At 59.9% G+C, this 19,076-nt stretch overlaps 3 protein-coding genes across 4 annotated transcripts; 2 read left to right on the top strand and 1 right to left on the bottom strand.

The window, feature by feature from the left end:
* Positions 1 to 831: 831 nt before the first annotated feature.
* On the bottom strand, positions 832 to 1,403 carry HSPB9 (heat shock protein family B (small) member 9). The gene has a single exon (XM_008701350.2). It carries the CDS (start codon positions 1,401 to 1,403, stop codon positions 915 to 917), a length of 489 nt encoding a protein of 162 aa, XP_008699572.2. The 3' UTR covers positions 832 to 914.
* Positions 1,404 to 2,672: 1,269 nt separating this feature from the next.
* KAT2A (lysine acetyltransferase 2A) lies at positions 2,673 to 10,371 on the top strand. 2 transcript variants are annotated; one of them, XM_040640609.1, is made up of 18 exons: positions 2,673 to 3,057; positions 3,196 to 3,319; positions 3,660 to 3,805; positions 3,912 to 4,001; positions 4,289 to 4,470; positions 4,565 to 4,756; positions 5,599 to 5,705; positions 5,881 to 5,991; positions 6,081 to 6,220; positions 6,307 to 6,515; positions 6,702 to 6,828; positions 7,933 to 8,043; positions 8,483 to 8,626; positions 8,887 to 9,001; positions 9,091 to 9,127; positions 9,207 to 9,270; positions 9,403 to 9,487; positions 9,654 to 10,371. In XM_040640609.1, exons 1-18 carry the CDS (start codon positions 2,719 to 2,721, stop codon positions 9,845 to 9,847), a joined length of 2,517 nt encoding a protein of 838 aa, XP_040496543.1. In that variant the 5' UTR covers positions 2,673 to 2,718; the 3' UTR covers positions 9,848 to 10,371. The 2 variants fall into 2 exon arrangements, with proteins under 2 accessions (XP_040496543.1, XP_040496544.1); XM_040640610.1 differs by having other exon boundaries at positions 2,674 to 3,057; positions 6,084 to 6,220.
* Positions 10,372 to 11,000: 629 nt separating this feature from the next.
* DHX58 (DExH-box helicase 58) lies at positions 11,001 to 18,731 on the top strand. Its single transcript, XM_040640611.1, has 13 exons — positions 11,001 to 11,140; positions 11,363 to 11,531; positions 11,754 to 11,955; positions 12,343 to 12,533; positions 13,188 to 13,304; positions 13,885 to 14,011; positions 14,168 to 14,359; positions 14,941 to 15,194; positions 15,715 to 15,864; positions 15,952 to 16,113; positions 16,775 to 16,965; positions 18,035 to 18,131; positions 18,433 to 18,731. Exons 2-13 carry the CDS (start codon positions 11,364 to 11,366, stop codon positions 18,616 to 18,618), a joined length of 2,037 nt encoding a protein of 678 aa, XP_040496545.1. The 5' UTR covers positions 11,001 to 11,140; position 11,363; the 3' UTR covers positions 18,619 to 18,731.
* The last annotated feature ends 345 nt before the right edge of the window (positions 18,732 to 19,076 follow it).

Raw genomic sequence — 19,076 nt, forward strand, 5'->3', positions numbered from 1 at the left:
GGGGGGGGGAGTGGGAGGGGATGGAACCAACTTTTTCTGTATTTTGTATTGTATGTTTTCTTCAACATGTAACCAATCAGTATCTTGTCAATATAGTCAGCCGATCGATCGACCTCCCACTTGTCTTCCTTGTCTTTCTCTGGCAGAGTTTATCAGAGCATATCCACTCTAGCTTGAAGTTAATTTAAAATGAACCACTGAATCTTATGGAACAAAGGCTTCCCCCCATCCTGCCCCTAAAGTGAGGGGATGCTGGTGGTCATGGTAACCAAGAGAAAGAGGTCCTTATTGGTACCAGCTCTAGGGGGTGAGGTTGGGGTGAGGGTGACCTGGGGCTGAATCTCACCAAGTTTGAAGTTGAGGGGCCTACATTTTCCTTCCCCCCGCCCCCTCCAGATTACATTGGGGTGATGTGCAGTTTGTATTTGAAAATAGTTGGTCTCTGAAACACCAGAAACAACCTCTTTGGGGTTTTTTGGTTATTCTGTATCTTGTGAAGGACTGGGTCCTCTCACCCTCTTCCCAGGTGACCTCTGGAACCTTGGGCTGGTCATGAGGCCAAGGTTCCGCCCCACACGAGGTGCAAGCCATCTCTCTGGTCCCTGGTCTGTTAGGGCCCTCTGCTGGTTGTGGAGTCTCATGCCCCTGCGGGCCTCCTGGCCCTCTGCTGCTCCCTGCTGGAGATGCTGCTGTCAGCCGCCTGGGGCTGGTCTGTTGGTCGACTGAGCCCCCCAGCTTCTCCCAGGGTCCCAGAGGCCCGATTCTTGGTGCACCACCACCTTAAAGTGCCTTTCCTGCCTCCCTGGGCCCTCCACTGGCCCTCTCTCTACCTCCGTTATGCCTCAACCTCTGACCCCAACCCCGCGAAAAGACCACAGAACACCAAGGCTGCTGCTGCACGCTACGGGGGTCGTTTACTGGGTCAGGCTAGGTTGGCCTTTCTTAGAGCTACGGCCCCGGACTCTCGGGGATGGGCCTTTTTGGGCTTCAGGGCAAGGCAGAGCCTGGCAGGGGCCTCGGACACACAGCTGGCCCGAGGGGGTCATGCTGCAGGTCATGGAGGCGGGATCCAGGTCCGGTGGTAGTTGCATCTGCCGGTGCACCCTCTGGGCCACGCGGTAGCCGGCCCCATCCAGGCTGCAGCCCTCCAGTTGCCGCTGGCCGGTCACCATCAGACATTGGCCGTCCACCTGCACCACCAGCTCCTCGGGGGTAAAGCCGTAGGCATCCACCTTCATCTGGAAGCCATCCTCTGCGTGGACGTTGTTCCGCGCAGCCACCCCATCGTCCCTGAGCAGCTGTACCGGCAGCGTGGCCACCTGGTTCTGTTCGGCGAGGGCCACGCTGGGACTGCGGGACGCCACCTGGCTCCCGCTGGGGAGACCGCTACCGACCCGCTGCATCCGAGTGAGCAACTGCTGTCCAAGGGCGCGAGGCGCTGGGCGTGGCGCTGGGCGCGCGGGCGACGCATACCGCACCCCCACCCCCACCCAGAGGCCCTAGCGCGACCCGCTGCGAGCAGCCGGGTTCGGCTCCCCTGCGGCCGGGGCGGCCAGTCACGCGAGTCCTGACTCCACGGGTCAGGTTGTCAGCCGCCCTGGCCCGCCGCTGCTGCTCTTACCCTGGCTCCTGCCCCTTTCTCAGGCCCTTCTCCAGCTCAGGGCGGTGACCCACCTGCGGAGGACGACGCGGGAGCCCGACCCTGGAGCGCTCACCAGCACAGGGCAGAGAGAGAGATGGAGCCGCTGGGCTCTTGCCCTTCCAAATATTGGGCCTGAGGACAAGACGGATTGTGTCCCCTGAACAGAGCCAAGGGGGTGTGACCGTGGGGTCTTCCATTCTCCGAACGTCCTTTCTCTGAGCACAATCCTGTGACACATGGGGCTTGGGAGGTGAACGCGACTCCCTGGTTTCCGTCATGCGTCAGAGCGCGGGTCTATCGTGGCAGGCTCTGGGCTGGGCTCCGGGACAAAACGAAGACGCGGGCCTGCCCTCGAGATGCCCACAGCGTTAGGGGGAGAGCCATTCGCATACACCAGGACGTGCGCTCGCATACTTCTACTTCCTCCTCATCTCCGTAGCCTGCTTCGTGACCATGGCCATCCTCTGGCGCTCAGTGCTTTTACAATAATCTTTTATTGCTGAAGTATAACGTAATACTAAAAAGTGCCCCGAAGAGTACAAGGGAATTATCCCACAGAGCACAGCCATGTAACCACTTCAGGGGTCAGGAAATGAAAGTGTTGCTTCTTAATCTCCATTGTAGCTACAATTCTACGTCTGCAGATGTGTGGGACAGGGTCGGGGTGGGCGTGGGAGGGAATATGCCGGGAAACCAACACAACTACAGACCCCAGGGCGGCACTTCTACCCCCAGGCTTAGGAGGTGGGCAGATTCTACGATTCCCCTCAACAGAAGCCTGTTCTCAGATGTTTCTCCAAGTCCCCAAGAAAACAGCAATCTTCACTATCCCGGAAGCCTTCAAAGAGAGATTAGAAGTGAGGAGGAGCCAATCTGGGCTAATGGCTCAGGCTTCACTTGCTGGTCTGGGACCCAGAGACAAGACAGAAAAGTCTGGAAGCTAGAAGTGAAGGGAGCAGCAGAAGACTACAACTCCCATCATGCTCCGGCGCAGCGACGCCTGCGCACTGAGCGCCGGTTGCCCATGCGGCCCTAGGGCTGGGAGCGCCGCGCCGCGCTCCGCTGCGGGGGAGGCCATGGCGGAACCTTCCCAGGCCTCGACCCCGGCTCCGGCTACGCAGCCCCGTCCCCTTCAGTCTCCAACCCCTGCCCCAACTCCGACTCCTGCCCCCAGCCCGGCTTCAGCCCCGACTCCGGCTCCCACTCCGGCACCAGCCCCCGCCCCAGCTGCAGCGCCAGCCGGCAGCACAGGGACTGGGGGTCCCGGGGTAGGAAGTGGGGGGACCGGGAGCGGAGGGGATCCGGCTCGACCTGGTCTGAGCCAGCAGCAGCGCGCCAGCCAGAGGAAGGCGCAAGTCCGGGGGCTGCCGCGCGCCAAGAAGCTTGAGAAGCTAGGGGTCTTCTCGGCTTGCAAGGTGGGGGCGGGGCCTGGGGTGAGAAGGGGCGGGGCTTGGGGCATCCCAGGGCTCGGGTGGGAATGGGGGCACATCTGTGGCTGGGGATGGGTTCCCCATCCCAGTTACAGGGCTGTTGACTGAGTCTTCTGCCGCCAGGCCAATGAAACCTGTAAGTGTAATGGCTGGAAAAACCCCAAGCCCCCCACTGCACCCCGGATGGACCTGCAGCAGCCAGCTGCCAACCTGAGCGAACTGTGCCGCAGCTGTGAGCACCCCTTGGGTAAGGCAGGTAGTGCCCTTGGAGCTGGGGCGGGGGCAGGTGCCGGGTCCCGCTTGGACAGGATGATTTAAGTGCCACAGAGCCTTCTCTGTGGAACCTAAAATGCCTCCTTAAGGAGGGATTGGGTTGGGAGCTTGTATTCTCCCAAGGGAAGAGACAGGAAATTTGCCAGCCCAGAAGAGACAGGGTCCACCCAAGGACTGACGTAGGAGCAGCCACTCTCATTGCTGGTCACACTGGTTGGAGGGACTGAGGCTGTAAATTGGCTGGTGATGAAGAGGGGCGGGAGCTCTGGTGATGTGTCCATTCTTTCCAACCCTACCACCTATCCTTCCTACAGCTGACCATGTGTCCCACCTGGAGAATGTGTCAGAGGATGAGATTAACCGACTGCTGGGTATGGTGGTGGACGTGGAGAATCTGTTTATGTCTGTTCACAAAGAAGAGGACACAGACACTAAGCAGGTCTATTTCTATCTCTTCAAGGTGAGTTTCATCCATGTGAGTGTGAGTGAGCAGAGGAGATGGGGCTGGGGTGTCTACAGCTCCGAGCTCCACTGACCCGTACTCCTCCCCCTTCCTCTTCCTCTAGCTCCTGCGGAAATGCATCCTGCAGATGACCCGGCCGGTGGTGGAGGGCTCCCTGGGCAGTCCCCCATTTGAGAAGCCTAATATTGAGCAGGTGGGGTGAGGAAGGTGGTAAGAGAATGGGGGGCATCTTGGAGGAGTGAGGAGCCTGTGTCCCCCATCTTCCTCAAGCTGAGAACAAGGGACACGTTCAGAGAAGGGAGGATGTTTTGGGCTCAAGATGGGCATGGGGGTGGGAAGGGGGCAGGGTTTTTCTTTACAGAGAGCCCCAGAGCGAGAGGAGAGCTTGAGCCTGCCCTCAGGAAGCACCAGGTTTGGGTAAGAAACCCCGGCTGGCTGCTCACGTCTCCTTCCTGGTCTTGTTCCCTGCCCACTCCTTAGGGCGTGCTGAACTTTGTGCAGTACAAGTTTAGTCACCTGGCTCCTCGGGAGCGGCAGACGATGTTTGAGCTCTCAAAGATGTTCCTGCTCTGCCTTAACTACTGGAAGCTTGAGACGCCTGCCCAGTTTCGGCAGCGGTCTCAGGCCGAAGACGTGGCTACCTACAAGGTCAATTATACCAGGTAGGCCAAGCCGAGGCCAGCAGGGGGGAGGCTGGTAGGCCCAGCCTGGGTCCAGCGTCTCCGTTCTCACATCCTACCTCCCCATTGCCCGCAGATGGCTCTGCTACTGCCACGTGCCCCAGAGCTGTGACAGCCTCCCCCGCTATGAGACCACTCACATCTTTGGGCGAAGCCTCCTCCGCTCCATTTTCACCGTGACCCGGCGGCAGTTGCTGGAGAAATTCCGGGTGGAGAAGGACAAGCTGGTGCCTGAGAAGAGGACCCTCATCCTTACCCACTTCCCAAAGTAAGGCTCGTTCTGGCTAGCAGGATTCTGCCCCAAGTTCACATCCTCCCTGTTGTCCCCTTTTTTCCAGGAAGGCTTCCCGGCATGGCCCCTCCTTCCCCTCCATGAGCCTTCTGGGATCTGGGGGTCTACCTGGCAGACTTGTCTGGGGCCCAGATGCAACTTGCTGGTTTGCCTTTGCGTGTACTAGTCTGGGGATGGCAGGTACATGGCCCAAGTGCTAACATTACCCCTGCCCACGCCCCTGGTAGATGTGACTAATTGTTTCCCACGGGGCCTGGACATGGCCTCAGAGTCCTTCCCAGCACAGCGTGCCAAGAAACCAGAGCTCACGCTTGAGGTGAAACCAATTTCCACCCCTATTGTAGTCCTTTCTGTAAGAGTTTCCTCTGTTCTGCTGCACCTTCCTCTCATTTTAAACCTTGCTCGTAGCTACCCAGTTTAAGAAGCCTTCACTGACTAATGCAGGCCTTTCAATGATCCTTCTCCCGCAGCTGGGAATAGGAGGTGCAGGAGGGGATACTGAGGCCCAGGGTGACTCGTGCCCTTGGCCGGATAGCTCAGGATGGCACCAGCTCAGACCGTGTCCCCCTGTGCTATACACCATGGTGAACTGCGCCTCTGATCTCTGTCCTGGATTGTCCTGTTCTGCCTTTGACTAGGAGCTCCCAAGAGGCCGGAGACTGTGTCTCCCCGTAGTCTGAAGGCTTCTCTGTTCTTTGGCTCCCAGTTCCCTGACAACCCGGCCTCTTTGACCTGCCTCCAGTTCTTCTGGTGTCTCGTCCAGGCTGCTGCCTTGGTTGGAGGACCGAGTTGCGAGACAGACTGTACCCTCCCCACAGATTCCTGTCCATGCTGGAGGAGGAGATCTATGGGGCAAACTCTCCGATCTGGGAGTCCGGCTTCACCATGCCACCCTCAGAGGGGACCCAGCTGGTGCCCAGGCCGGGTATGTGCGCCAGCAGTCTCTCGGCTTGGCCTCCCTGGCAGAGCTCAGCCCTCCCCTGGGGAAGAGGCACTGCGGATGGCAGCAGTGGGGACATGCATCAGGGTATCTGGGGATCCCTTTTGGGGACTCACCACCACTTCTGACCCCCCCATCCCCTGATTTCTCTCACTCTCAGCTACGGTCAGCGCGGCAGTTGTCCCCAGTGCCCCCATCTTCAGCCCCACCATGGGTGGGGGCAGCAACAGCTCCTTGAGCCTGGATTCCGGAGGGGCTGAGCCCATGCCAGGTGGGTGCTTGACCCCTGACCTCTGACTCTCATTCAGCCCTCCCCTCACCTCTCTTGCTGTCCACCGGAGACCCTGCCAACCTTCCCAGCAGGTGAGAAGAGGAAGCTCCCGGAGAACCTGACCCTGGAGGATGCCAAGCGGCTCCGTGTCATGGGCGACATCCCCATGGAGCTGGTCAACGAGGTCATGCTCACCATCACTGACCCTGCCGCCATGCTGGGGCCTGAGGTGGGCAGCCTCGCTCACTGAACAGCGTGGGGAGGGGGCCTCACCAGCCTGAGGCCCCAGCTTACCACCTCTCTTCTGGTGCCCAGACGAGCCTGCTGTCGGCCAACGCAGCCCGGGACGAGACGGCCCGCCTGGAGGAGCGCCGCGGCATCATCGAGTTCCACGTCATCGGCAACTCGCTGACACCCAAAGCCAACCGGCGGGTGCTGCTCTGGCTTGTGGGGCTGCAGAACGTCTTCTCCCACCAGCTGCCACGCATGCCCAAGGAGTACATCGCCCGCCTCGTCTTCGACCCGTGCGTCCCCAGAAGTGCCCCAACCCCGGCGGCAGCCCCCGTCCTCGGCCCCCACCCCCTCAACCTGTGGGAGTACTTGCTCCTCTGCTCCTGGCACTAAATACAGCCCTGGCCTCCAGGGCTGTAAGGACCTGGGGAGCATTTGGGGAACAGGTGGGGGCAGTGACCTGTCCCCTCTCCCCTTAGGAAGCACAAGACTCTGGCCTTGATCAAGGATGGGCGGGTCATCGGGGGGATCTGCTTCCGCATGTTTCCCACTCAGGGCTTCACAGAGATTGTCTTCTGCGCTGTTACCTCAAACGAGCAGGTCAAGGTGAGTGTGTGTTCCTGGCCCCAGCCCCATCCCACCGCCTGCTCCTGAGTTTGGACTGGGTCAGAGTCACAGTCTCCAGCCCTTCTTTCAGTGGCCAGGCAGTTCCTCCCAGCCCCACAAGGTGGCAGTTGTCCTTTGGTAACTGCATTACGAAAACACTGACAAAGAGTCCCAAAATCTTTTTCTTTTTTAAGATTTATTTTTTTGTTTTAGAGAGAGAGAGCGTGCGAACACACAAACGGCAGCGGGGCGGGGGGGAGGTGCAGAGGGAGAGGGAAGGAAGAGAATCTTGAGCAGACTCCCTGCCGAGCATAGAGCCCGGTGCGGGTCTCCATCTCACAACCCTGAGATCACAACCTGAGCTGAAATCAAGAGTTGGCCACTTAACCGACTCAGCCCCCCAGGCGCCGCTATCAATAATGCTTTTAAATGGACCTGAGTCTCCTTCATTACGAGAACATTCACATATACCAAGGAGTTAATAATTTTTACACTAGCCTTGCGCTGGATGCTAGTCCTGGGTTCTGTCCTTGAATTGGCACAACAGACAACAACCCACAGCTGGTAGGGTCCCTGGTTCTCCTGGTTTATGTAACCCAGATTTGCATGGTGCCCCTGGGTCTTGATGTGTGTGGGAGACGCGCTGTCTTCAGGGTTCAGATTTGAAATGAGTAGGGCCCTTGTGATCCCTCCTCCCCTTTCCCCCTAACTCTGAGGCCCAGGAACTGGGAACCAGTGACATGTGGACGGCAACTTCCTGGTTGGGATTTCAGTGCTGGCCTTACCATGGCTGGCTGGCTGACCTTGGACACATTTCCTAACATAGTTGAGTTTCAGGTTTTGTTTTTTCTTCTGTAAAATGGAGATAAAAATACTTTACCTTGTGGATTAACCTGAGAGGTGGCCTGTAAAGTACCAGGCACCACACCTAGCCCAGAGTAAGCACTTAGAAACCCAGTAGCCTTCCCTTTCTCCCCACAGACCCCCCCTTCCTCTGCCAGTTGCCTTGTCTCCTCCCTGTCCCGGGTCCCCTGGCTGTCCTGACCTCCTATCCAGTCCGCTCTCTCCGTCCGGGCTGCTGCTGAGCCCTGCCCCTCCCCCCAGGGCTACGGGACTCACCTGATGAACCACCTGAAAGAGTACCACATTAAACACAGCATCCTGTACTTCCTCACCTATGCCGACGAGTACGCCATTGGCTACTTCAAAAAGCAGGTGACCCTCGCCTCAGCCCACGCTTGCCTGCTGCCGGGGTCCAGGGGTCATTCTGTCTGGCCCTCTGGTGGGGACGGGATGGGATGGGATGTTCCCTGTTCCATTCAGCACCTATGGGGAAGTCTTCCGTGCCCATCTGCCTGCCTCCTGCGGCCGCCCCAGTGAAGAGTAGGGACCTGTAGGGCAGGAAGGCAGGCTGGAAGAACTGGGAGGCTCTGGAGGGTGGGTTGGGAGGCGCAGCTGACCTGGAACCTCTCCAGGGACAAATTAATCGAGCCCACACAACGCAGAGCATTGTACCAGCTACCACGGAAGGCGATCCGGGAACTGCGGAGAGGGGACGTGGCCTGCACAGCCCCTCAGGGGACTCCTGGGGGAAGGGTTATTCAAGTTGGAAGAGCCTTGCTGAGGGATCGGGTCATAACTGTCCACTCCCTAGGGCTTCTCCAAGGACATCAAAGTGCCCAAGAGCCGCTACCTGGGCTACATTAAGGACTATGAGGGTGCAACGTTGATGGAGTGTGAGCTGAATCCCCGGATCCCCTACACGGAACTGTCCCACATCATCAAAAAGCAGAAGGAGGTGTGTGTGTGTGTGTGTGCGCGCACGTGCACACACAACCCTGGGGCTATTCATGTGCACGGAGGGGTGAGCCCCCGTGTGTGGGTGTGTACCACACGTATGTGCACGTGTGAGTGGGTATGGGCCAGGATCTTGGTTCTTGCTTTGCCTCTCAGTTAGGAGGCGAGGCGCCTGGACTCAGGGGCAGGGCCTCTGACTGTGGCACTGGGAGGGCTGCTGCTGGGGCTGGAGTTGGCTCCTCAGACCCTGCCTCCCCTCAGATCATCAAGAAGCTGATTGAGCGCAAACAGGCCCAGATCCGAAAGGTCTACCCCGGGCTCAGCTGCTTCAAGGAGGGTGTGAGGCAGATCCCTGTGGAGAGCGTCCCCGGCATTCGTGAGCAGGGGTCGGGGCGGGGCGGGCGGGGGGGCAGCCTGCTTGGGGTGTGTTCTCAAATTCTTAGGGTTGCTCTCCCCATTTTTCAGGAGAGACGGGCTGGAAGCCGCTGGGGAAGGAGAAGGGGTGAGTGTTGTGTGGAGGGGGAGGGTGTTGGGGGAGGCAGAAGGACCAAGGGCCTCAGACGTGGCGTCTCTCGCCCCAGGAAGGAGTTGAAGGACCCAGACCAGCTATACACAACCCTCAAGAACTTGCTGGCCCAGATCAAGGTGTGAGACCAGGCTCCCCTCGGGGTGCCTGCACCGGTGGCTGTGGCTCTCTGACCCCTCCTGGGGTGGGTGGTGCTCACAGGTGGGCGGGGGGCACAGCGGGCCAGGCTCCAGCTCGGCTTTTCTCTCCAGTCACACCCCAGTGCCTGGCCCTTCATGGAGCCTGTGAAGAAGTCGGAGGCCCCTGACTACTACGAGGTCATCCGCTTCCCTATCGGTGAGGACGCTCCATTCCGACCCCCTCCTTCCACTTCCACCCCCAAATCTGCTCCTGCCCCTGCCTTCCCTGGGCCCCACGGCCCCCTGTCGGCTGCGCCCCTCCGGCGGACCGCCCCATTCTCCTCAGCCTCTTAAGAGCGTGCCCTTACGTCCTGCTGCCCCAGACCTGAAGACCATGACAGAGCGACTGCGCAGCCGCTACTACGTCACCCGCAAGCTCTTCGTGGCCGACCTGCAGCGGGTCATCGCCAACTGCCGCGAGTACAACCCCCCGGACAGCGAGTACTGCCGCTGCGCCAGCGCCCTGGAGAAGTTCTTCTATTTCAAGCTCAAGGAGGGGGGGCTCATTGACAAGTAGTCTCTGGCTTTGGACCGCAGCCTTGACCTGGAATGTCTCCACCTCGGGTTCTGATCTGGTCGCGAGGGCTAGCCCTGGTGCCCACGTGCCTCTCAGTTTGAGACACTCCAGCCCTCGGCCCTGAAGCCCTTTCTGGATCCTCGGGCGCCCCCACACCTGCAGACAAAGCTTTCCTTGTATCTGACCTTGGGGAGGGGTCTCCTGGGTCTGGGGCTCAGCTCCTCTAAAGTGGTTGGTGGCTAGGGGGTGAGCCCTGCCCGGCCCCGGTGGCCCCCAGCCCTTCCCCCCAGAGCCGTGGAGTCCTGGAGTCCTGGGCCTGACCCGGCCCACTGTTCCTCAAGGGTCAGGACTGCCCATTTTAGCTTGAGGGAGGGGGCTTTAGCGTTTGGAAGTTCAACTGGGACTGGAGGGGCCGTGCCTCACCCTGCACTGTTCTGTCTGTCCCCCAGGAGTTCCGGGCCTGGGGACCATTTATTTCCTGGCATTAATCCCTCAGAGGGAACAATAAAGCTCCTTTTTTTTTCTCTGTGTGACTGTTTCTTTGGTAGGGGCCCCAGCCTTAGGAGGTTGACCCCGTTCCCGCCTGGACCTCCAGCAAAACTAGAGCCTATTAAACCTCGGATGGGGATGCTTGGGTGGCTTGGTCGGTTGAAGCATCTGTCTTGGGCTCCGGTTGTCATCCTGGGACCCTGGGATCGAGCCCCGCGTCGGGCTCCCTGCTCAGTGAGGAGCCTGCTTCACCCTCTCCCTCTGCCACTCCCCCTGCTTGTGCTCTCTCGCTCTTTCTCTCCCAAGTAAATAAAATCTTTAAAAATAAAAAACTCAGATGGTGCTGAGGCCACCCCAGCCAGCCCTAGCCCCACGCTCCTCAGGTGATGGCATGTGCCCAGCTGCAGCCCCCACTTCTCCCCACTCCTGGCTGCTCTGGTCCAGGTGTGGGGGCTGCAGGGGTCCCAGTCTCCACCTGGCCGCCTTGCCCTGGGTGGACCTGGTACAGCTGGCTCAAAAGGAGTGGAGGCGGGGCGGGGTGGCCAAGATGCCGCTCTTGGGGGAGGGGCCAGCAGGACGCCGGAGGAGTGAAAAGGTGCTTTCCAGCAGCTTTTCTGGCGGAGGGGGACAGGGAGGGGAGAAGGGGAAGGGAGATTCTTAAGGTTGAGCTCTGCCGGCGTTGGCTCCTCCCTCAGTTTCAGTTTCTGTTTTCAATTTCAGTGCAGCTCTGTGGCACCGGGCTAAGCTAAGCGGGTGCCCTGGGCGCTTGGGCGGCAGCTCCGCACTTCTCGGCGGGTGTTGTAGGTAAGAACGGGCAGGGGGGAAGCCAGGTGTAGTTTGTGGTATGCCCGCCTCCTGTCTGGGCTAGATGGGGTTCCTCGTCGATCCCATCTGGGCCCTGCCTCACCTCCCTCACGCGGGATGGGGAGGTCTCCGCACAAGACTGGGCTCGACAGGAGTGGGGCGGGGGCCGGGCTTGGGAAGGGGCCAGGTGGGTCAGGGGTCTGACCCTCCTTCCGTTCTCAGAATGGAGCTGCGACCCTACCAGTGGGAGGTGATCATGCCTGCCCTGGAGGGCAAGAATATCATCATGTGGCTGCCCACGGGGGCGGGGAAGACGCGGGCAGCTGCTTATGTAGCCAAGAGGCATCTCGAGACTGTGGACAGAGCCAAGGTGGTTGTACTGGTCAACAGGGTGAGTAGCCCCCACTCCCCTCGGTGGGGTCTCAGCTCCTCAGATGTCTCCCCAAACCTTCCAGAACTCCGGGGCTGCTGTGGCCGTCTCTGAGCTCACCTGCCTTTTCTCCCATTCCTGTCCCCAGCCAAGTCCTGGGGGGGGCGGGGGTCACCTTGCCTCCTCCCCATCCCCCTTGCCCCCAGGCCAGCTTCGTCTCCCCACCTCATTCTCCATCCGCAGGTGCACCTGGTGAGCCAGCATTGTGAGGAGTTCAGCCGCATGCTGGACAATCGCTGGGCCATTACAACCCTGAGCGGGGACATGGGGCCACGAGCTGGCTTTGGCCACCTGGCCCGGAGCCATGACCTGATCATCTGCACAGCGGAGCTGCTACAGCTGGCGCTAGCCAGCCCCGAGGAGGAGGAGCACGTGGAGCTCCACGGTGAGGGCTGGGAGCCAGGGCAGAGAGGCTGCACCTGAGGCCCCTCCCGGCCGCCCCCGGGGCACCCCTTCTCGTGAAGCTGTTGGGACATTCTGTGGGAGTGAGGGGGTCCCCATTCACCAAACCCTGGCCTACAGCCTCGTAGAGTAGGCCTAGCTATAGTGCAGGATCTTGGGCAAGTCCCCCCAACCAGCACCGCTGAGCCTCAGTTGACTAATCTGTCAAATGGAGGTAAGTCACCCCGGCCGAGGCTGCTCTCTGGAGCCTGGCTGCAAGTTGTAAAAGGAGGAAGGAGTGAGCTGACCTGGGGGGGCTACATGCAGAAAAACTTATGGGGGAGGAAGGGCTTTGCAAATGTAGGTCACAGCCTTGCCCATGTGTCCCCAGCCTTCTCCCTGCTCGTGGTGGACGAGTGTCACCACACGCACAAAGACACCGTCTACAACGTCATCCTGAGCCGGTACCTAGAGCATAAACTCCAGAGGACACGGCCCCTGCCCCAGGTGCTGGGTCTCACAGCCTCCCCAGGCACTGGCGGGGCCTCCACGCTCGAGGGGGCCGTTGACCACATCCTGCAGGTCAGCTTGGCCCTTGTGACCCTGCCCCCACCAGAGCCCCCCCTGGCCTGCCGCATGCCTGCGCTTAGATTAGCCTCTGTTCTCTCTACTGTCGCTCTGTTCCATGGGACAGGGCCCTGCCTACCTCTCCAGCCTTACTTCCCGCATCCTCCCCTCACTCCTACTCCACCAGCCTTCTCTCTGGATCTTGAGCATATCAGGTCCTTCTCAGGACCTTTGTGCTCACCATCCCTTTTGCCCTGAATGCCCTTCCCCCCGCACTTGACCTGTCTGGCTCCTTCTTATCATTCAGGGAACAGCTTAAATGTCACCTCCTCTCAGTCTTCCCTGATCACCCCCACTGCACTGTGTCACGTCCCGTCATCCAATTTTATTCTCTTCCGAGCTCAATACTATCTGAAACCCTCCCATTCTGTTATTCTTTGCTGGTTTATCCTCTGTCTCCCCAGCTTGACAATAAGACCGTCTGTAGTCCCACTACCGACAACAGCCCTGGGCACAGAGAGGGCGAGCAATAAATATTTGTGGAGTAAATGGATCCCCACTTCCAGTGGCCCTGCTCTGTGGCAGCTGGGACTATCCTGTCTCAGAGTTCGGCCCATTGTCCTCACAGGACTCTCCCCCATCTGAGTGAACCCCTTTCTTTTGCCCCAGCTCTGTGCCAACCTGGACACGTGGCGCATCATGTCACCGCAGACCTACCGCCGCCACCTGCAGGAGCACAGCCCTCAGCCCTGCAAACAGTATAACCTCTGCCACAGGCGCAGCCGCGTGAGTGGAATGCGAGGGGGGCGGGGTCTGATGTGAAGTTAGGGCACCTGGCTTCGAGCCCTGACTCCACCCCCACGAGCTCTGTGACTTCCGGTTACTTGCTTATTTATCTGAGCCTCTATTTCTCCATTCTGTGAAATGGGGAAGGTACAGCTCGAGGCCACAGCCTGCTGTTTGGTTTGACTCCGATGCCTCTGCCGGCACCTGTAGAAACCCTGTGGAGTGCTTTGCAAACCGTACAGTCGGGCCCTTGGTGCTGAGGCTGTCCTGCGGTGCACACTCTGGCGTCTGCTGTGACAGGGCTGTACAAGGTCTTAGACATCGCTGTGCTCAGGCCAGAGGTCAAGGGCACGTAGCAGGTGGAGGCAGAGCAGGAGCCAGGTGCAGGAACCCCACCTCAGCCTCCAGCCGGGACTCCTTCACATCCCAGTATGCTTCTCCCTGGAGCTCCCTCTTCTCAAACACCGACGTGGCAGCAGGAGCCCTGCGGCTTCAAGCGGAAATCAGCGCCCCCACCGGGGGCTCATTGCCCCCCATTCCCATGTGCATGGGAATCCCTTCACGGCCTCTTCCCATCCAGGACCCGTTTGGGGACACACTGAAGAAGATCATGGACCGAATCCACGACCGTCTGGAGATGCTCGAGTTGAGCCAGGACTACGGGACGCAGAATTATGAGCAGCAAGTGGTGGAGCTGAGCCAGGCTGGTGAGAGGGGCCGTCCGCGCGCCGAGGGCCAGGAGGCCGGGACCTGCCTCGGTGGAGGCTTTAGGGGCGGAGCTCAGCCTCGGGGGGTGGAGTCTGGGCGGGAGGAGGCCTGGAGGCGCGTGGCGGCTCAGACCCTGCTCCCCCGCCGGTCCGCAGCGGCCGAGGCCGGCCTCCAGCAGCGCCGCGTGTATGCTCTCCACTTGCGGCGCTACAATGACGCGCTGCTGGTCCACGACACGGTCCGTGCTGTGGACGCCCTGGACTCGCTGCGGGATTTCTACGACAGGGAGCGCACCACCAAGACCCAGGTCCTGCAGGCCGAGCGCTGGCTGCTGGCGCTGTTCGATGGTGAGGCTCGTGGCAACTGGACTAGACAGGGAACGGGCGCCGACGCAGGCTGGGAAGGGGCCCCCCGAGGGTGCTGGGGCCCTGTTTTTCTCACTGAGAGTCAAGGCCGTGGATAGGACAAAAGATATATGCCCTCATTTGTGAAGGTTTGTATAGACATGAAAACTAATTCATTTAGTTGGGGGACTGTCCCTCGAAAGTCTAGGGTGTGTGGTACCTTTAACCTGGGAAAGTGAGGTGGTCAGAGCGGGACATTTAAGGCCAGAGGCCTCAGCAAGCCCGAGGGGCGGGGCGAGGATCTTTGTGAAGAGATTTGAGGTTGAGTTCATTCTGGGGAGCAGAAGTCAGAGGTATGTCTGCAAAGAATTCTGTACTGTAGGCCCCTGGTGTCAGGCTGGCTGGGTGGGCAGAGCGAGTCCTTGAATGTTCTCTTGGTGCCGTTCAGGGGGCATCAGGAGCAGATATCCTCAGGGTCCGTCTACCCCGGCAATCCTGTCCCTGTGAACCACACCCTCTCCCGTGCACGCCCTGCGCACCTCCAGACCTGAGTCCTGTGTCTCTGTTTTGGGCTTTTCTGCAAGATTACAAGAATGAGCTGGCCCACCTGGCAACATGCAGCCCAGAGAACCCCAAACTGGAGATGTTAGAACAGATCCTGCGGGAGCAGTTCGGGAGCAGCGACAGCCCCCGGGGCATCATCTTCACTCAAACCCGCCAGAGCACTCACTCCCTCCTGCTCTGGCTCCGGCAGCAGCCGGGCCTGCAGACCATGGACATCAGGGCTGACCTGCTGATCGGGGCAGGGACCAGCAGCCAGAACACCCATATGACCCAGGTGTGGGCTTTGAGGACAGGAGCTGGGCCGGGGCGGGGGTCCCTAGGGGAGAAAGGGTGGGGATAGTCTTGGTAGAGCTCTGGGGACTGATTTCCCCAGGCAGAGGGCAGAGAACTGGGGGAGAGAAGCAGACACTGAGATCCCCAATACTGAAGGTTTTCCTAGTCTGGGGGTCCCTGTGGGCAGAGAGGCTGAAGCTTGGGGGATCTGTAGGGGAGAGGTAAGTGATGTTTTCGGGACAGAGCATCAGAGGACTGGGGCCTGTTGCTGGAGAATAGGTCCTGAGACTGCCTAGCGTGGACAGGTGGGGGCCCTTGAGAATCTGTAGGGAAGCTAGGGGTTAGGTGGTCGGTCACCTGGCAAGACGGGCAAGATCCTGGAGGTAGCGGTGGAGACTCAGGCTCCCTAGGAAAATGGGCCAAAGGGGCCAAACTTGTTGAACCAGGTGAGGCTGGGCCGGCGGGAGGGCAGGCAACCCACCCACTTGGTGTACCATCCACTTTCTCTTCCCCCACCCCAGAGAGACCAGCAAGAAGTGATCCGGAAGTTCCGTGTCGGCACCCTGAACCTCCTGGTGGCCACAAGTGTGGCCGAAGAGGGACTGGACATCCCCCAGTGCAACGTGGTGGTGCGCTATGGGCTCCTGACCAACGAGATCTCCATGGTCCAGGTGCGCGGACCCTGTGTCGCCAACAGCCCTCGAAGGTCCTTGTGGGACCCCAGGCCCACTCACGCCCCTCCCTATCTCCTTCCTCAGGCCAGGGGCCGTGCCCGGGCTGGTCAGAGTATATACTCATTCGTGGCGAACCAAGGCAGTCGGGAGCTGCGGCGGGAGCTGACCAACGAGGCGCTGGAGACGTTGATGGAGCGGGCCGTGGCTGCCGTGCAGAAGATGGACCAGGCCGAGTACCAGGCCAAGGTCTGCGTGCACCCTGCACGCCGTGTGGGCCGGGGGGCTAAGGACGCTCTGCCTGGGAGGTCTCTGGCTGCACACACACACCCCTGCTCCCCCTTTCTCTGCGGGCTAACGTGGCCCACCTGGGAAGGTTTGAAGGAAGGGTAGCAGCCAAGGGTGGGGCTGCCTGGGAAGGCAGTGGCTCTTCTCCAGAATGCCTCGTCACCAAATACCTTGTGTATCTGTGAGCTGCCTCACCAGGCTTCCAGCACCAGGCAGGGGGAACAAGCAAAGACACAAAGTAAGCCCAGAAGCAGGACTTAAATCGATTTCCCCTGAGGCAGGGGCGCCTTCGTCCAGCCTCACCCAGGACGGTCCCTGTGTACCCGTTATCCCAGCATAATTCCTAGCGATGCCCCATGTTAGATTCAAAGGAGCAGCTTTGCGCAGAATCCTCCAGAGAGGAGGCAGAGACTCGGCAACCGAGCTCGCCCTGCTCCCAGCATTGCCTCTGCTCTGTATTATTTCTCCACAGAGCTGCTTCTAGAAACTCCAGGGAGGGTCGAGGGAAGTCCCTTCTGGGTCCTAATGATCTGAGGTCTTTGGGAGCCCTTAGACCTTGAGCACATTCCAGGGGTCAGGCCTGTGTGGCCCCAGCTCTGCCCGGTGTCTGCTCTGACTCCAGATCCGGGATCTGCAGCGAGCAGCCCTGGTCAAGCGGGCGGCCCGGGCAGCCCAGCGGGAGAATCAGCGACAGCAGTTCTCAGCGGACCAGGTGCAGCTCCTCTGCGTCAACTGCATGGTGGCCGTGGGCCACGGGAGCGACCTGCGGAAGGTGGAGGATGCCCACCATGTCAACGTGAACCCCAACTTCTCGTGAGACTGGGGAAGGGGCTGGCAGGATGAGAGGGAGGGAGGGGCATGATGGGGGACCGAGAACTCCTCCCATCCAGACCGGGCTCTGAGGGCTGGGGAGCTGACACCACATTCTTGATGAGTACCGAGTACCCAGTCTGTGTTTTCAAGAGTTTGGTTAGACCGGTTTTATCACCACCCCATTTAGCAGGTGAGCAAACAGAGGCTCAGAGAGGCAAAATGACTTGTCCAGGCTCCCACAGCCACTGTGTGGTTAAGCAAGAGCTGGAGTTCAGGACACCAAATCCTGAGAGGCCACGAACTGGGCTCCCCACCCCCCCAACCGGTCCCACTTACTCTGAAGACAGAGGGGCTGGTTGTCCCTGAGCCATCCTCTTATCCTGTCCCCTAGAGGGTAAGCTCACCCCCTCCGTCCATCCATCCATCCATTAAGTATTTATTAGGGAGCCGCTGGGCCGAGGACCTGCACACCAGGTTCTCTCATTTACGGAGGCAGCACTCCAGCTAGGTCTTGCCCGATGGATGGGGCTGGAAGGTGGGATGAGCCCAGGCGGGGATGACGTGCCAGCACAGCCTCGGGTTGGCTTGCGTGGGAAGGACTGTGAAGGATGAGACTCTGAAGAAGACAGGCTGGCCCGTGGGGAGCCGCGAAGGTCCGGCCTGAGAGTCTGGCCTTTGTTCCATAAGCAGTGAGGAGTCTTGGGTGGATTTTGAGCAAGGGAGCGTCAAGGTCAGATTTACATTTTTAGATGATCACCCTGCAGCTGGCGGAAGGATGGTGTGGGTTGGGAGGGAGGATGGAATGGGGTGGGAGGGAGGAGACTGGAGATCAGCTGGGGGACGGTTAGAATCATCCAGGTGGGCAGTGCTGAGGCCTGAACGTGAGCAGAGGACACGCCGTGAGGCCGCACAGGCAGAGCTTAGTGGAGGGCGGATCTCGTGGCTCTGGGAAGTCTCTGTGCCTCTTGGCAGGCAGAAGAGCCCGAGGCCCAGGTAGAGGCCAAGCAGGCAGGAGGGCGTGAGCTCGGAGGTGATGGGGTCGTGAGGACTGACTCCCCTTCCTCTCCAGGATCTACTACAGTGTCTCCCGGGCAGCTGTGGTCATTGACAGAATCTTCAAGGACTGGAGGCCTGGGGGTACCATTCACTGCAGGAACTGTGGGGAGGTAAGTGTAGGGGCCATGGCCCTTAAGTCCAGTCTTCAGAAGTCCCCAGTCTGAGAGAGGAGGCCCAGCCTTCTGTCATCAGGACACCCTCCCGGCGATGGGGGAAGCAGCTCTGCCCCAGGAGCCCCCAGTCGGAGGAGAGAGCTCGACCCGCTGTCTTAGGGAACCCACAGCGTGATCGGGGAGGCAGCTCTGAGGTGGGAGACACAGGCCCTGCATTCAAGGATCCCCCACCTTGAGGAGAGAAGCCCAGTCTGAGGACAGTGATCCTTTAACCCAGCCTCCTCCGTTCCACCGTCAGGCCTGGGGTCTGCAGATGGTCTACAAGTCGGTGAAGCTGCCGGCGCTCAAAGTCCGCAGCATGCTTCTGGAAACACCCCGAGGGAGAGTCCAGGCCAAGAAGTGGTCCCGCGTGCCCTTTCCGGTGCCTGACTTTGACTACCTGCAGCACTGTGCCCAGAACCTGGCCGACCTCTCCCTGGACTGAGCGCCTTGTCACTGCAGTGCCCGCCTCAGGCTGCAGGGGGCAGGAGAACCCGTGGCAACCGCTGTCTTGGGAGAGGGGGTGCCTGGGTCCAAGCCCCTCCCGTCTGAATCATCTGCGGGAAACATGCGGACAGCCACGGAGCCGGAGCCTGGGGCACCCCGGCTGGCTCAGACTCCCACGCTGAGGAAGCAGCTCGGGGGCCACAGCTCGGCCCCAGGGCCCCCTAACTTACACCCACAGACGCTCAATCAAATGCACTAGATGGAGGGAGGGGTTGGGGAATTGGGAGGGAAACTGAGGCGGGAAGCTGGCCACACTCTACTAGCAATCAACACTGTTTCCCTTGATCCCTTGACATTCCTTTCTTTCTATTTTTGAGGCTCCTCATAGATTGAAAATAAACTAGTAGAAAATTGCTGTAGAAAAGTTGTGGTGGGGCGCCTGGGTGGCTCAGTTCG

The sequence above is a fragment of the Ursus maritimus genome, unplaced genomic scaffold, assembly GCF_017311325.1.
Source record: "Ursus maritimus isolate PB19 unplaced genomic scaffold, ASM1731132v1 scaffold_24, whole genome shotgun sequence".
Taxonomy (NCBI): Eukaryota; Metazoa; Chordata; class Mammalia; order Carnivora; family Ursidae; genus Ursus; species Ursus maritimus.

Bases quoted from the DNA above. Each gene is read 5' to 3' on its own strand.
- HSPB9 (XM_008701350.2), bottom strand. From the start codon at position 1,403: ATGCAGCGGGTCGGTAGCGGTCTCCCCAGCGGGAGCCAGGTGGCGTCC.
- KAT2A (XM_040640609.1), top strand. From the start codon at position 2,719: ATGGCGGAACCTTCCCAGGCCTCGACCCCGGCTCCGGCTACGCAGCCC. The intron at 5,992-6,080 runs GTGGGTGCTTGA...CAACCTTCCCAG, and splicing joins AGGGGCTGAGCCCATGCCAG to CAGGTGAGAAGAGGAAGCTC. The intron at 9,002-9,090 runs GTGAGCAGGGGT...CCCATTTTTCAG, and splicing joins GGAGAGCGTCCCCGGCATTC to GAGAGACGGGCTGGAAGCCG.
- DHX58 (XM_040640611.1), top strand. From the start codon at position 11,364: ATGGAGCTGCGACCCTACCAGTGGGAGGTGATCATGCCTGCCCTGGAG. The intron at 14,360-14,940 runs GTGAGGCTCGTG...CTTTTCTGCAAG, and splicing joins GCTGCTGGCGCTGTTCGATG to ATTACAAGAATGAGCTGGCC. The intron at 16,114-16,774 runs GTCTGCGTGCAC...CTCTGACTCCAG, and splicing joins AGGCCGAGTACCAGGCCAAG to ATCCGGGATCTGCAGCGAGC.